The sequence below is a fragment of the Macadamia integrifolia genome, chromosome 8 (assembly GCF_013358625.1).
Source record: "Macadamia integrifolia cultivar HAES 741 chromosome 8, SCU_Mint_v3, whole genome shotgun sequence".
In the NCBI taxonomy this organism is placed as follows: domain Eukaryota; kingdom Viridiplantae; phylum Streptophyta; class Magnoliopsida; order Proteales; family Proteaceae; genus Macadamia; species Macadamia integrifolia.
The window spans coordinates 2264002-2280541 of NC_056564.1; the positions used below are offsets into that span (position 1 = coordinate 2264002).

The window sequence follows — 16540 nt, forward strand, 5'->3', positions numbered from 1 at the left end:
AGGGTCCCTATTTATGGACAGTTCGGACCTTCAAAATAATAATAATTCGCTTATTTTGCCATCCCTTTCCGGCTTTCCCCACTAATTCTCCATATCAATTTTACTTCGCATTCACGTGCCCTACCCTCATCCGGTCTACCCCGGATCAAAATCCACTGTTTTTTTCATTCCTGTTTTTTCTTATTTTGCTACCTGCAGAACACGACACGTGGACAACAGAGAATCCAACGGTTAAGATTGAGTGAGGATTATTACATCCGGTACATTGGTCTTAAAGTTATCCACGTGTCGTGTTCTGTAGGTAGCAAAACAAGAAAAAACAGGGATTAAAAAAACAGAGGATTATTTTCCTCTCCCCCCACGGCTGCCGACTCTTATCGGATAGACCAAAACCTGTTGGTTCAGTCTAGACCAAACGAAATCTATATAGGGCCGATTTCAACCTGGGCTTTTTATGAAACTGGAAAAAAAAAATTTGAGGAGAAAATCAAAAATTTAATTAAAAATAAATTTGTATAAATATCTTCACAAGCTATAGGAGTTCAATTTTCCTTTGATTAATGTTCGAAGGTTTAGTCGATATCTGATTGGAATGTTAATTGGGTGGTTGATTAATGAGCTTTTATTTTCATCTGGATGTGTCTTCTTGATGAGTTATGAGATTGGAATCATTTTTTTGTTAACCAAGGTGTCTGGGCCAGCTTACACATATCTCAACTAATTCTCGAAGAGACTAATACAGTAATCCACCACTATAATCTCCACTTAAATCGTAGATGTACAGATGGAAAATTGAACCTAAGACCATACGTCTAATCCACATAATCCTCAGTTCATCCTAACCATCTGGGCAATCCACGGGTGGGTATGAGATCGAAATAATAGTATCATAAAAAAAATAGTTGTTGAATCAAAGTGAGAACATTAGCTGGCGAAAAATCATCAGGCACAATGGAAACGATGTGTTATTTTAATTCGTTCAAATTGTCTAAGATTAATTAAAAAAAAAAAAAAGGAAAAAAACAAAAAGGAAAAAGAAAGAAAGAAGAAGAAGAGAGAAGACATCTAATAAGGAAGTAAAAGTAATGTAATGAGAGAAATTATTTTTTTTTGGTATTGAATATAACGTTGGGTTTATAAATGCTCCTTCAAGCCCGTAACAATTTGAGAATTACCTAATAAATGCTTGCCAAGCTAACCCTATAAAAAGGCCGAACTGGACTAAAACCGATCGAGAGGAAACTTTGGCGCTCCTTACCCCACCCGGGCTGACCTGGCCACCTCTTTTATGTTTCCGTGTGTTGGTGTGTAATTGTTTATTTAAAATATAAAAAAACAAAAAAACAAAAAAAAAAACAAAAACAAAAACAAAAATTTGTTTATTTACATTTCTCGTGACAGCCGTACTTTTTCTTATAATTTGGTTTTGGACCGTTGAATGCTTTAGTGACACTTGGAAGCAGAATTGACCTTACAATGAAGCCCATCTGGAGACCCTGCACTCTGCTGGAATTGAACGAAAACAACATACTACATTTTTGTCTGTATCTGCCTCCTTATGGAGACTTTCCTGCTCCTTATATCACCGTTGGATGATCTATATGTGATCCGTGACTACACCTAGAAAGGGTAGAAGGAAATTGTCTGGTCTCTACTCTCTACTCTCTAGAATGAGTGAAAAAATTCTCTCGATTGTTGTGCGAGTGCGATATTTTATGATGTACGACGTGTAGTAGAACTAAGATCATCACCGTTGGATTTTTAAATATCAAAAAGCATATGTCAGCGTCTATTAAGGATGATGGGGAACTAATTTCAAGACACGTGGAACATTCTGCACGTTTTGTATTGCATTGGAAGTCACGAGAGGGGCGAAGGAGATCGAGCCGCGTAGTTGAATAGACGGCTGTAAATTACCAGGCGGTTCAGTTGGTTTCTGGAGCTTTAGCACCTGGGCCCCGCTCCAACGGGATGTTGCGATAATGACACCGGCTAAGGGACCCACGTCGGTGTTCTTTGAGTCTATACTGATGGTACGGGAGACGGGGAGAGGAGCCAACCCGATCCGGCTCAGATGAGTGAATCTATTGGACACGCCAATCACATGGATAATTAGGGAGAGGAGATGAATATGGATGGGCATGAGCCGGCATGAACCGACCATGATATGATATGATCCAACGAGAATACCTTTCACTATTTCAAGCACCGCCCTGTCTCTCATTTCGACCACTGAAAATCTTACTGCCTATTTCCCCTATTTCTCTTATGTCCTTCTAACCATTCCCTTTATGCCACGTGTACCATTGCCACTGAAAACACTTTTGAGGCAAATAGTCTTCCTAACTGATGGTTGTGGATGCACGAGCGGCGTCTTCCTGGTTCTTACTCATTCGGGAGAAAGAGGAACAGTAGGTAAAGTGGACGGTGGCCGTAGTTCCCACCACGCCAATGTTTGATTCATAAAATCCAAATCTCCATCGACATAAATCGTTGTGTGAGAGTATTCATCTAATCAATGATGTTAAAATCTATTTTTAATATTTGAAAAAAGTTTGATAAATTATGATGGATTTATTTTTTGTTGAAAAATATGTAAAAAATTGATTCAAACAATTCCAACCTTGCTAGCTAGTAGTTTTAATGCCTCAAATTATTGGGTTGGGTGGGTTGCATTCATTGTGTATCAAAATAAATTCAGTTTTACGGAACTTGGTTGTGGTTTGAGGGAGATGAGATCGAGACTGTAGAGGATTTTTTTAAGGGATCAAGTATAGTCAGAAGATTGGATAGAACTCATCAGAGGCATAGACAAATTCAAAATAATTGCTTAGGATCATAATATATAAGAGGATATAGTGTGACCATGGGAGTGTTTTAATTTCCATTTGATGTTCAATTGGGATGTACTAAACTTCAATATTTTTCTTAATAGTTTATCATAATTCTATTATGGGGCTTGCTTGCTTCGGAAATGAGGATCAAAGGGTGTAAGTATGATCTATTTGTGACTTAATGTCTTCTCTCATTTAAATTTTTTCTTTAAAATAATAATGTTTGAAAGGGTGGCCTATGCCTTATGTTTTGATATCTATTTCTCTCTTTCATATGTAAAAAGACATCCTTACCCTTTATTCGAAGAGGAGATAGAGGTAAGTGGAGAAAGAACTACTTACATACTTTAAAACACTTGGGGTGGGGTGAAACTATGAAATTGACTTCAAATAGCAACTAACTTTCCATACCTCCATTACATCCAATAGTCCATCGCAAAATTATCATATCTAGTTAGCATCAAAACACGGGTATGCGTAGTGAGCATCAAGACACTGTGCGATGAGCATCAGATGGCCGAGAAGACCAGTCGTCTCCGACATCCGATGTTCACCGCATGACCGCACTCACTGCAAAGGATACCATCAAGACTCCGAGATGAGATTGAGTATGTTCTTGTGCATCGTCATTCTTCGTATTCTGCTTCAGATGAGGAAGAAGCAAAGGTTTGTATTCGTTTGGTAGATCATCCTGAGTTTGCATCGATGGTGCAAGACAGTCATCTAAGAAGTAAGAACCCTTTTAGGAAACGATGAATTGTAAATCCAACATCATCAAAGTATGGAGTTGAAGAGGCCTAAATCTAATAAACCCACTAATGCTGAATCGCTACAAAGCCAGATGGATTTCTACCACGAGAATATCTAGCGGAAATCATCGTAGGAATCTCTTTATTGGTCCTTTTCCTTGCGGACCTAGGGTGAAAAATCTCTTCTGCTCGGAGTGAATCATGATTAAGCCCCAAATTTGACATCGATTGCAGGAGCAAATATTTCTCTATCCCTCTGCTTCTCCTGTTTCCTCGATTGAATATTTTACAATATTCAATTTTCAATTCACAGATTGAATTTTTTTTCTTTTTCCTTCCTTGACATCCAAACACAGCATAAGGAGAAGTAAAGAGTTCATTATCCTTGTAGGTAACTAACGAAATAAAGTTATAACACATTTAAAATCCTGTTCACCGTCTGGAGGGGAACGAGCGGATTATAGAACCCCCCCAATAATGAAATGGTAAATTCAAAAAACATAGGTTAGCTACAATTAAAGAAAAATAATATTGGTTAAGAATCTACTGTAGCTACCAGCTAAGGATGGAAAAACATAGGTTACCTACAAGGGCAAGGATAAAAAAAAAAAAAAAAAAAAAAAAAAAAAAAAAAAAAAAAAAGAAGAAGAAGAAGAAGAAGAAGAAGAAGAAAAAAACTTTATACATGAATTGAGAAGTTGAAGTAGAACATAGGATTTTTAAAAGCAAAAATCATGCTAATTGGCAAGTTTGTTATAACTTGCTGTTAGTTGCATGCTATGTTCATGCCAAAGTGGTGATTACAAGTGTTTCTCTTAAAAATAATTAAATAAAATATAATTAATTTCATCCACTCTTTAAGAGTAGTTTTTCGAAAGATATGCAGCGATCCTATTTGTGGTTGTAGTTACATTAGATTTCCCTAATTTTCGTTAAGAACACATATATTATGACCCAATTTTTTTATCTCGTAGACCATTGATGAACAAATCATGTGATTTTCACTACCATTTTGGGTTAGTAAATTTAAAAACATTTTTACTATTTAGCAATTTGTAGTAGTCACTCAATTGGTTAGTAGACCTATATTAGCTACCTGTCCAATTGATTTAGTGGGCCATTTAAAAGCTAAGAATGTATTGGTGGTAAGAGGCGACAATGGCTTCACCCCCCAAAGGTCCGACCCAAGAAGATCCAGTGGTCATCCCAAGGGGTCTTGTCATTTTTGTATAATATTATTGTCGTTCGGAAATTTCTGAAGTTTTATATGGGATTCAGATCCTCTTCAATTCTCTAATTGCGTAATTTCATGCATAATTTAATCTTCAGTGTTCAAAATGAGAGGATGAATAATTGAATCTGAAGCTCTTCCATGAGGCAAAACTAGATAGACCATTAAAGAGATTATTGCTAATTAGAAAACCAACAAGGAAATTTTATAACTTAAATCTTTTTTTATACAATAAGCCAGGCTAAGGAGGTAAAATGATTAATTTACATTGAAACCAAACCAAGGACAAAAAACGAGAGTTGGGAGCACTACCAACTAAGATTTAGGGCTTGTTTGATAACGTTTCAAGAAACGCGTTTCTGTCGTTTCTGTTTCCAGAAACAGAGCAAAAAGCTTTTGATAAAACTGTTTCGTTTCACTTATTTTCAGAAATAGAAATAGAAATTTCTACTTATTTATGATTCAAGAAACGACCCACAACTTGTTTCGCCGTTTCTGGAAACAACTTGTGGCCATTTTTTCACTGGTTATTATCGACTTCTAAAAACATGACTTATCAAATACCTTCAATTCCGTTTCTGTTTCTAGAAACGAAAATTTATGTTTCTGCCGTTTCTTGAAATAGAAACGGAAGAAACGTTATCAAACGGACCCTTAGTTAAGAGGCAAAACTCGCTTTCTTGTGCAGCTCTGCATGGTAGATATATCCTCCAAACTTCCAACCAAAAGAAAAATTAAAGAAGAAAATCAGGCAAGAGCTAGCTAGCTAAAAGATGATCCACATTCATTAAGAGTCATCATCGTCGTCGTAATCTTCTCCACCTTCTTTGCCTTCTTCAAAGATTGTTTCTAAGGATGGAGAGTTTGAAGATTTCTGAGGAGAGATAACAAGGTCTGGAACAACCTCCATCCAAGACTGAAAAAACCTGACGCTTACCCTTGCCATTAATTGAAGTCACGAGTCACGATCGACCACCTCAACTCTCTTCTTCCCTTCCTTATCTCTGGTGGAGGAGGAGAAAGAGAGATCTTAATTAAGAGAAGATGAAGAGATGGAATAATATTTAACTAAGAGGCCTTTCTCACCCTTTTGAAATAAAGGGAAGTAGGAAACGGGAAACCTTTCTGGTGGATGGATTGGAGGAGAGAGGCAGACGGTCACGGGAAGCCAAAGAAACCTGAGTTTCCCATTTATAGGGAATTAATTAAGGGTGGTTGGCAATTGACATGCAACTGGAGAATGAAGGAGGAGCCATTAACGGTATAAGGCAAAGCCAAGTGGACAAATAGAAAACCAACCGATCTAAACACATATCTAATCTATTATTAGCTTCTTCTTCAGAGGGAAAACGTTGTTTTCCAGTTTTTAACCTCTATGGAAACCAGCATTTTTTTGATGTTTCTGAGCAGTCTCTGCATCTTTGCCATGTGTCCATGAGATTTGTATATTTTCCAGCTTCCTAGGTTGGAAGGAAATACAATGTTCACCTAGGGCTGACTCATTCATATGAGAATTTAACCAAGCAATCGGCGTGTTTGGTAGCTAAGAGAAGAAAAGAAAAAACGTTAAAAACTGATACTATTGTTCTGTTTAAAAAATTTTCATTATATTTGATATGTTTTGAATTAAGAGAAGATTTTTTTTTTTTTTTTTTTTTTTTTTGAATTTTAAAATTCATCTTAAGAACAATTAATTTTTCTTCTGTTGTTGAAAAAAAAAAAAGTCTAACCTAAAACACAAGAAAAAAAGAATTATTTTCTGCTATTAGCAGCAAAACAAATATATTTTTTTTTATTTTCTTACCATTGCTTCTCTTTTGTAAATTCTTTTTTCTTTTCTTGACTCCCAAACACAGCCTAAAGGATTCTATTCTATCATTTTCAATCACATCGGCCTCTTTGTTTTACTAAGTGTGGTTGGAAGGTTGGAAGAAAGGCTGAGGTTTTGGAGGTTTTGGATCGTGACTCTAGCCTCTAGGTATCGATATCAGTTCGATAGAGGTCAATCCATGACGATATATATTGTTACTGTATTAGTTTTGAAGGTGACCACTGCACAATCCAATACCGCGCACTAAAGTTTTGAAGGTGACCACTGCACAATCCAATACCGTGCACTAAAACCTTTGTTGGTATTCTATCAAGATTTGACCCACAAGGGCCACAACAATCTAAATTTTTGTCATGGCAAAGATTCGGGGAAGCTTCCCCTGGCCACCTGATATTTTAGCAGTGTTTAGATACTTGGAATCGGGATCAAGATTGGTCTGTTTGAGTGGAAATCGTCCTGGATGAGTCAACCTGGAATTGATGTATTTCAGACTTATATGGATTTCCCATATAGAATCGAACCGAGCTGAATGGAGGAGGGGGATGGATTAAGATCGGTCAATTCTAATACAGAAACAACTGGAACCGATCCTATTTTGACGATGGGCCTCAAGACAACGGTTACAGTAGGCCCCAAAAGTCCAGGCATGAGGTTGCCCTGCAGGATTATTCCTAGGCTTGGAGAGAGACTTCTAAATTCCAAATTGAGGTAAGAAAGATACCCCAATCTGTTGTAGGACCAGGCTAGTTTAAGGTTGAGTCATCAAACTCAGCCCACCTCAGCCCGATTTGTTGCGAGTGCACTTGGGGCTCAGTTGTTGCATGACAGAATTAATTGCTTTACCAAAAAAAAAAAAGACAGAATTAATTGCTAAGTTATGATAGCCATATCCAGTCATAGAATTTGGGTTCCAATCGACAAAGACTGGCCCCAAGTTGGGATTTCAAGCCGAGCCTGGGCTTGGCTCAGATGGATAAAGCTAGAATACGCAAGGCCCAGGAAACATTATTTATGCCAGGGTTTCCAAGAACCTGACCCAACCTACCCCGCTTGCAGCCCTAGTAGCCGGCTAACAACTCACATTAAAGGAACTAAATCACTGAAATGGTTACATCTCACATGGATTGCTATTATGTGATAAAAATTTGGGTTTTTCCTGTCCTAATAACTTAAATTTAAGGACCACATAATATGGTATCAGAGCCACCATCAACAATATATCGATAATTTATAAAGTGTATGATCACTTATTAGAGCGTAAACATGTTATATGTATAGCCACCCATGAAGGGCTACCTGCGACCTGCGAGTAGTTTTAGGTAACTTTGGGGCCTCAATATACCTTCTCTCTACCAAATCATAATTGCCCAGGCTCTTGGTCCTTCTCCAGCTCTCCCACCTTCCCTTGCACCCTCCCAGAAAAAGGTTAATACTCCCATTTCTTTAGCTATTTGTGATTAAATGTTTAATTATGATGGATTAGGTCTATAAGAATCTGGGACCTAATCCATTCACCGCTCACCACTGAGGATTTGATTTTGACACACGTTTATAGGGGTACACATCATGTGCAGGTTGAACAATGATGACTCCTATCTATCTACTTTTTAAGGGTTGAATCTTGAAATTCATATCCCTCTTCTTATCTTCAGATCTTATCAGTCATCCTGCGCATGTATTTTGTCCTTGGTTTTCTTTCTAATTTAGTTACTCTATTGGTTCTTTCATACTCTTGCTAATCAATTCCAAGTTCTGATTTCAGAAAGTGTTCAAAACCCAATCTTTTCTATTCATTTTTGAAAATTTCGTTAGAAATTCCTTTCCTTATTGGGATCTGGACTAACAAGAACCCCAACATCCAACTCGTTCGTACTTAGGATACCCTAATAACCATCAAACACTGTTGAAATGACTAATTCCTCAAAATAAGACTGACAAAGAAATTATTGAATTACCATTTCTATCTAATACCAAGTATCCACCCGCATGGGGTGGCATTGTAAATTACCCTTTTAAAAAGGTAAATCCATGTAACAATCGAAACTAACGTTTCCAATTAGTTTCCAAAAATCCCATCTGCACCACACTTCCTCAAAACCTTTGATCGTAGAACTGATTCTTCAAATATGATTTCAGAATACCTATCAAGATTTGATGCTGAACAATCTCTATTATTTTTGTTCAGATCCAACTATTCTTTGCTATTGAATAAAACAATCCTTACAACAACAAAAAAAAAAAAAAAAGAACAAAGAACAGTTGATTTCTAAAGAGTCCTAGTTTTTGTAACTGTTTCCTAATTCTGATATCAGATCTCTGTTGACTTTTATCATTACCTAGTTTCTATTACTCTTGGAAGTTGCTGGTTCGATTTTCAACTCCTTCAGTACAGGTATAGATTTCTAGTTCCTGAAGTTCCTACCTATAGTAGGATTCTTCATTGGATTGCAATAAAATTATGATATATTATTCTTCCAAGTATATGGCGCCTGGACATGCATATAGTCAAATGACCTAGTGTGCAATAAAAAAACAACAAATCAACTTAAACCTAAAGCCTCAAACCTGTCCAAGACAAGACAAGACAAGACAGCAACCCCTATTTCCAACAATACTGAGCAACTTCTAAATATACATCTTAAGAATTTCATAGATAAATCACTAGACTAGTACAAAATTTCTAAAATAAATACCCAATCCATATTCAGCTTTCATTTCAGAAATTCTTGAAAAGATGCATACAAAGCTTTTGCCATGCAGAACTGCGATATAACCATATATTGCAAGTGTAGGCCAGTACCCATGTTTCACATTCATGGCCGCATAAATGTCAAAATAGATCAGATAAAAGGGTTGAGCAAGTCCAAAACCTAGGTGAGGACAATGAAACAAATTCAAGGGTGATCGTGCAACAGTTGATCAATTAACAACCTATCAATCACAACAATAATTCGAGGGAAGAGGGCTTAGGGATGCTTACAAGAAAGGAGAAGGCACCTGGGCACTAATATGGTTGGGTGCAAAGCAAGAAAGAGGTTGCAAAAGTTCTTGACATATCGCATTAAAAGATTTCAAACCATGAACAATAAGGAAATGGGCTTCACTCTCAATATTATTGGTTACACTGTTGCAATCCATGAATAGTCAAGATCTCTCCAGCTACAGAAGCCACCAAAGTAACATAAGCAAAGAAATAAGCACACAGCAAAATTATAAAAATTACTTCTCAGAAAAGCAACAAAGTAAAAAACTGCGTTCTGATTCAACTTATTCAAAGATTTGACATGTACAAATGTAAATAATATTTTACTATTTCAAAATCCTAATCAATTAAAAGGCCAACCAAAAGTATAGTAAAGAACAAATGCTAAAACTTCCTAAAAGACCATGGATTTCACAATACCAAGCAAAATTCCTTAATATCCACCATCAACCCAACTTAATTCCGATTCCATAAACCATACAATGGACATGACAAGTATACAAAATAAGAATCATCCAAAAGGCCAGTTGAAGCAAAGCACAGAATCCCCCAGAGATTTTACACACCAAACCAACCCCCACCTATCATCAATTATAAGCCTCACTGATAGGGAGGTGCCATGGTACAAACAGGCCTGGCAAAGCCTGCCCTAACACCATCCCTAGACAAAGACTACCCAAGGGCCAGGAGGAGTCAACGTAAAACTATTTGCCGGATATATGAAGTCCGACAAGATGAACACGCCTGGGGCGTCATAAAGACATTAATAACCCCATGTGCTAATTCCTGTCCACTCAACAATCAAGCAAGCCATGATGGGACAAAGAAGTAGAAAAAAGCATTGGCAAGAGCAACATTATACAGGATGATAGAAATATCAATACACATCAACAATCTCAAGGCAAGGCCTTACACAATCACATGGGTACTTCACTGATCAATTGGCACCAGAAGCTGGGATCTGGAGGCCAATAACACTGATATAATGCTGTCACGGTGAAACAAAAAGTGTATGTCACAAAGCCAAGAATGGAAAAGGTATTGTATTATCTTAACTGTGCAAAATCATTTGCATCTTCACTAACTACACACCAGTGGCTCCACCTAACTGCCACACATTATGCGGACACTCAGTAAACACACTATCAAATAAACCTGAGTATAAATCTTTATTACCAAAATATCTTTTACTCCAAATAAAGATTAGAACAAACAAACTTTAATGACCTGAGAATCACAAGGACAGCCCAGGAACATCCCAAGAACTAAATAGAAGGAAAATAAACACTCCAAATAAAGATTAGCACAAACAACATTTAATGACCTGAGAATCACAAGAACACCTCAGGAGCATCCCAAGAACTAAAAATAGGGAAAACAAACTATGTACAAGTGCAACTCTGACCATCAGATCTATTTCTGATTAGGAAAACTGATATCATAGAAAGACAAGAGAAAAAATAATAATAATAAAATAAAATAAAAAAAGATAATCCAATTACCCGTTTACCCAGTGGGAAAAAAAAAAAAGCAAACCATAATCGAGTAACGATCTGAGAGGAAGGCTATTTACTCAGCCACTTGCCAACTAGTTCTTCATGAGAACTAGATCTCTAATTAAGACAAATGCAACTCCAACTAAAACCAAAGCATCAACGATTGTCTAATTCACAGAAGGTACAAACACAAAATCCCAAATAAAATAAAGGAAACAATTCAATTTAAAAAGCTAACTAATGAGAGAGATACAGACCAGCCCAAAATCCAAAGAATATTTGATTGAGCAATCAATTAACAAGTCTGAAGGTTCAAGTGAATTGTTCAGATGCAAATATTATAGGTACATTCAATCGACAGGCTATGAAAACGGTCAAATGCAATTATTAAGCAATAAATTTGAATTCAAAACAGAATTACGACTACATTTGCATTTCATATTCTTCGAACAATACCATAGATTCATCACACATTCATTAAATGGGGGAACTAAAAAAAATAAGCATTGAAACTGAGAATATTAAAGAAAAAAAGACAAGTTGACGCTCGATGTATGATCCAAAATATAATCCAAAACTACATATGTAATCAATTGTTCTCAAAACTCACTAACTTGAGGTTACACTAAGAAGGGAAAGTAAAAAAATCCTTGACATCCAAACCGAACATAGATTAACAAAAAAAGGTATGGAGCGAACTTGTCCCTCACTGGAAATCATCTTAATCCTGAGGAATCTCAACGTCACCATCTGTGATCTCCTGCTGCAGATCCTTAGGGTCCTTACCATCGACCGTGCAACCGACCGAGACGCATGTACCGAGGATCTCCTTAACAGTACCGCTCAGTTCCTTTGCCATGGATCTGGGCTTCATTACTTTGGCAATTTCAATTACATCATCGAGAGAGATGTTACCGGAGTGTTTGATGTTCTTGGTCTTCTTCCGATCACGCTCAGGCTCCTTCAGAGCCTTGATGACAAGAGCAGCCGCCGATGGGACGACGGAGACCTTAGCCTGTCGATTCTGGACGGTGAGCTTCACCGTCACTCGAAGGCCCTTCCAGTCCTTGGCGGTTTCTTTGGCAATGTCTTCTCCGATCTTCTTGGGAGAGAGACCGAGAGGACCGATCTTGGGAGCGAGAGAACTCGCCGCACCAACCTCACCTCCTGTAACTCTGACATAGACATCGACGACCTGGGAAGGATCGAACTTTGGAGGCATGGTAGAACAAGAGTGAGGGTTCCGGCGCAATCGGCAAGGAGGACTCTGATAATGGAAATACTTTGCGACTGCGAGCAAGAGAAATATGTGTTTTTGCCCTAGGGTTTTTATAAAAGTAGGGTTTTGCTGGGATGGCAATCAGTAGGGTGGGCCTAGGTCTGGGCCTTGGAGGCGGGTTGCTGATCTTTTGGGCTCTTTGACCCATTGAAAAAATGCGAAGCCCAATTGACCCATTTAGTTATATTCTCTCTCTTTTTTTTCTTTTCATTTTTTGTGGTAAGGCATATGAAAATTTGGCGAGCAAATCTCAATCGATTCACCAATTTTTTCCCTTTATTATTATTTTTATTTTTATATATTTTTTTTCTAATTAACTTCTAATATCTATTTCAAATAAATTTTGAAGTAACGTCCCACTTCTAGTATTTTTAGGACTTTATAGTTACACCCAAATATCCCAATAAGGTCTCATCTCAATTATGACTTTCTTAGATCTTGACATAATGGTAAGATTGTTCTATTGCAACCGAGTGGTCATGTGTTTGAGTCAAGATACAATCTCCTTGTGATGCGAGTAAGACTGCATACATTATGAACCACTCTAGATCTCGCAATGGTGGAGCCTCATACACTCGATAATCCCTTTTTAAGATCTCACCCCCATCTCATGTATGTAGGCCTATATCCTTGGATTTTCAATGATCACTGTTATTCAAACAATCCCCTTTATTTATTTATTTTTACAAATTTCATAGCGTATTAGAAATACATGGATAAATAGTTGATGATATGGCCAACATATTAATTGAATTTTTAATTTTTTTTTGGTAACAACATATAATTGAATTTAAACAGTATGTAGAACTAGGGCTGTCAATCGGTTGGTTCAGGCTGATCTCGATCGGGCCTAATCGGGTTTGACAGGCCTATGTTCTCAGACCACGACCCATCTATTTAAGGAATGAGTCGGTCTTAGTCGGTGTCATGTTGGTCTCGATCGAGTTATGTGCTTTAATCAGGCTTCTCTTAATTGGGCTATAATCTGGCCCTAAACTGGGTAATGTACCAATAAAACCTTAAACGGTCTTAACTTTTTTTGAATTTAAGATTCTTTAATTTATTTTGTTAAATCATCAACAATTTTGAAAATATATTAAACACAATTACAATTAATAAATGATAAAACATATCAATATATATATCCTATTCTATCCCAAAAAGATCAAAATACCTATATAAACGGTTAGGCTAAACGTGTTGTCGGGCTTGTAAACAGACCGGGCTGGTCAGGAGGCCCATCGGGCTTACCCCTTGCATGGTATATTACCTATTTATAAACGGGCAGAGCTTAGGCCCAACACGTTTATTAATCGGACCTGTCCAAGTTTGGCCATAAATGTGTCGGGCTCAATTGGGGCTACTGGTGCAGGCTTGGAATTGACACCCCTATGTAGAACCATTCATAGATTTCTCCCTATTTAGGCTTATTGAAGTGGATGCTTGTTGATGTGGCATCGTTCAACTAGTTTAGGCCTTTTGGTCTCAAATTTGGGTTGAGGATGAGGATCTTCTTCAGATATTAGAATGTAAATTCGTCAGAATATGAGAAGAGGATTATTTGTACTTTTCCCATGGTTAAATGGCCATATCATCAACAATTTAATGTGGCAAAAATAGTCTAAAGTGAGGTTTATCAAATTGGAAGATATCTGGTACAATCCATCTGAATCAGATACAATTACAAAAGAAAAAGGAATTTTATCTTAATCTCGGTGTCAAGACCCTATATACAATGTGGGAGTCTTTACATTTTCTGGGAAATTTACTTTATCCCGAGAATTCTGCATTTGACTGAATAAGGATTTCTTTTTCCTGTGTTAATGAAGGTGATGCATCACAGGCTGTGAATCCTATAGGCAACAGACACCACAACGGAAGTGAAAATAAACTTTTATTTGACATGTGCTGGGATGGTCAGATCATAGAAGCCGCAAGGTTAGCAATTTTTGGGAAGAGGCAAATTAAGCAGAGTAGCAACTGTGACAATAGGAACAAACACCAAAATTGAGCTACCTATTATTTCAATATTTTGCACATCCAGAACTGAGACATCATGAGGAAACTGTATCTAAACAAAAGGCTCTATGGTGAGGGCCCACAAAGATGAAGAAGAAGGGACACAACTCACAAGCAATGCATCCACTGTCCAATGGCAATCTCAACATAATATGACTTTAAGCAGTTGTCTTTAACTCAGAGGCAGCAGCATCTGAGTAGACAGCGTGAAGAACATGGCCTTCCTTGGGTTCAACATGCACCCACTTGCGACCACTCAACTTGTGAAGTTCAAATTTGACACACCCTTCTTTCAGAGCATAAAGAGTGTGATCCTTTCCCATCCCAACATAATTACCAGGATGGAAACGAGTGCCTCGCTGACGAACTATGATGTTCCCAGGTATCACCCTCTGCATGGTAGACAATCAACATTGACCTTCATAAGAACAAGTTCAAAACAGAACTCAGGATTTGAAAATTTTCTGGTCTGAATTGCAAATACCTCCCCTCCAAATTTCTTCACTCCGAGATTCTTGGGTTTTGAGTCTCGTCCATTCTTAGTAGATCCAGCAGTCTTTTTCGTGGCCCAGCGCCTGCTAATGAAGCTCGATCCTCCTCCAGAAGCATCTAAAACCTCAGATAAGAACCACAAATTGGTTGAAGCCAAGAAAATAAATAAATAAATATACACCATTTCCACTGAAGATTAGGGGTTAACCATGTAGGCCACTGTACACAGGAACATGTGTCACCAACTCTTTGAGGTTAGCTCGTCTGCACAATGTTGTCGCAAGATTCATGATATTCATTTTTCAAGTAGAAAAGCCTGAAAAGAATCAATGAAAATCAAATGGATCAAATATATCAGGAACCAGGGAAAAGGAAAAGAAAAAAACATCACCATTTGTCCATTTCTAAATGAAAAGCTAACTAGCAAAGTGCAGCAGACCAGCAAGTGATGCCATCTTTAGATGTTAAAAAACCAGTTTTATGTATGAATGTGCGATTGCTGGAGGCACTTCATCTTATTGCAATAAAATCAGTATAATTCAATAAATCAAAAGAGCACTAATTATTATCTTTGTAATTCATTCTAAAAGCTTTGGATGGTCCACAATATAATAGATCATTTGGAGACAGAAAACCTTGGGTGACAGACTGACAGTTGTGGTGTTGCAATTATATGTTGCAGCAGATAAGAAAAAAGCACAAATATCTTTGTTAGAGTATCGATAAGAAAAGATTGGGTCCTATCAGCCTGTTGGGAAGATTAGAAAAGAAATTGGTTGTATTCTAGTTGACTAATTCGGTTCTGGTTCTGGTTCTGGTTCCGGTTCGGTTCAAGGTATTATGGAAGAAACCAGAACCAACCTGTTTAATAATAAACGGTTGCACTATCCCAAATTGAAACAAACCTAATAACCAGTTCCGATTAAACAGTTTGTAAATGGTTCTGGTTAAACGGTTTTTACCTGGATCTGAAAAACAATTATGATTTTGAAAATTCAAGAACAGAGTCAGACTGCAGAAAGAATCTCAAATAAAGAAATACAATCCGTAATAAGAAGTGGGTATATGAACCTTAAGAGGCCATAACTCGGTGCAAGTCCCATTTTTTGTGAAGTCTCGCACAGGTGGATCAGAGATGGTCGCAAGACTTTTACCATTGCACCTCTAAACAAAGAAATGGACATAAAGACAAATTTCACAGCCAGTACACCACCTCCCCCACCCCCCTTCCCCGGGCAACGGAATTTACACTAGCAAATCAAGGTCCAGATTGACCTGGATCCATGTATTTGGACCCATATCCAATCTGATTTTTCTGAACTGAATCAGAAGATATCTATACATAACCTTACGAACACAGTGTATATTATATACAGTCATAAAAAAGCAATAACTTTTTTCAGATAAACACCAAAATCCACTTTTTTCTGCTCCCCACTACAGAAAGACTCCACATACACAGAAGAAAACTGTCTCATGCTTTCATTCTCAGATTCAATATGTTATATAATTGTCTAATTTATCAAGAAACATAGATCAAATCACTATACAAGTCACATAAATCAACAGAAAGAAACTAACTTCTTTTTCTTTTTCTTTTTTCTTTTTTCTTCTTTTTTTTTTGGG

The 16540-nt window shown here is 37.3% G+C and overlaps 2 protein-coding genes and 1 long non-coding RNA gene across 3 annotated transcripts in view; all 3 read right to left on the bottom strand.

Moving 5' to 3' along the window:
* Positions 1-9546: 9546 nt before the first annotated feature.
* Positions 9547-11068, bottom strand: LOC122085591. Its single transcript, XR_006142165.1, has 2 exons — positions 10542-11068; positions 9547-9804 (listed from the first exon to the last, which is right to left on the bottom strand). It is a non-coding gene; the product is annotated as an uncharacterized LOC122085591 (long non-coding RNA).
* A 577-nt stretch (positions 11069-11645) lies between these two features.
* On the bottom strand, positions 11646-12445 carry LOC122085843 (60S ribosomal protein L12). Its single transcript, XM_042654441.1, has one exon. The coding sequence runs from the start codon at positions 12344-12346 to the stop codon at positions 11846-11848; it is 501 nt and encodes a 166-aa protein (XP_042510375.1). The 5' UTR covers positions 12347-12445; the 3' UTR covers positions 11646-11845.
* Positions 12446-14400: 1955 nt separating this feature from the next.
* Positions 14401-16540, bottom strand: part of LOC122086148 (50S ribosomal protein L27-like) — a 4499-nt gene continuing 2359 nt past the window's right edge. The window contains exons 2-4 of the mRNA XM_042654865.1: positions 15123-15230; positions 14907-15031; positions 14401-14814 (exon numbers count right to left, since the gene is read on the bottom strand). Coding sequence (XP_042510799.1) covers positions 14581-14814; positions 14907-15031; positions 15123-15213 — 450 coding nt within the window. The 5' untranslated portion in view covers positions 15214-15230 and the 3' untranslated portion in view covers positions 14401-14580. The remainder of the gene's footprint in view (positions 14815-14906; positions 15032-15122; positions 15231-16540) is intronic.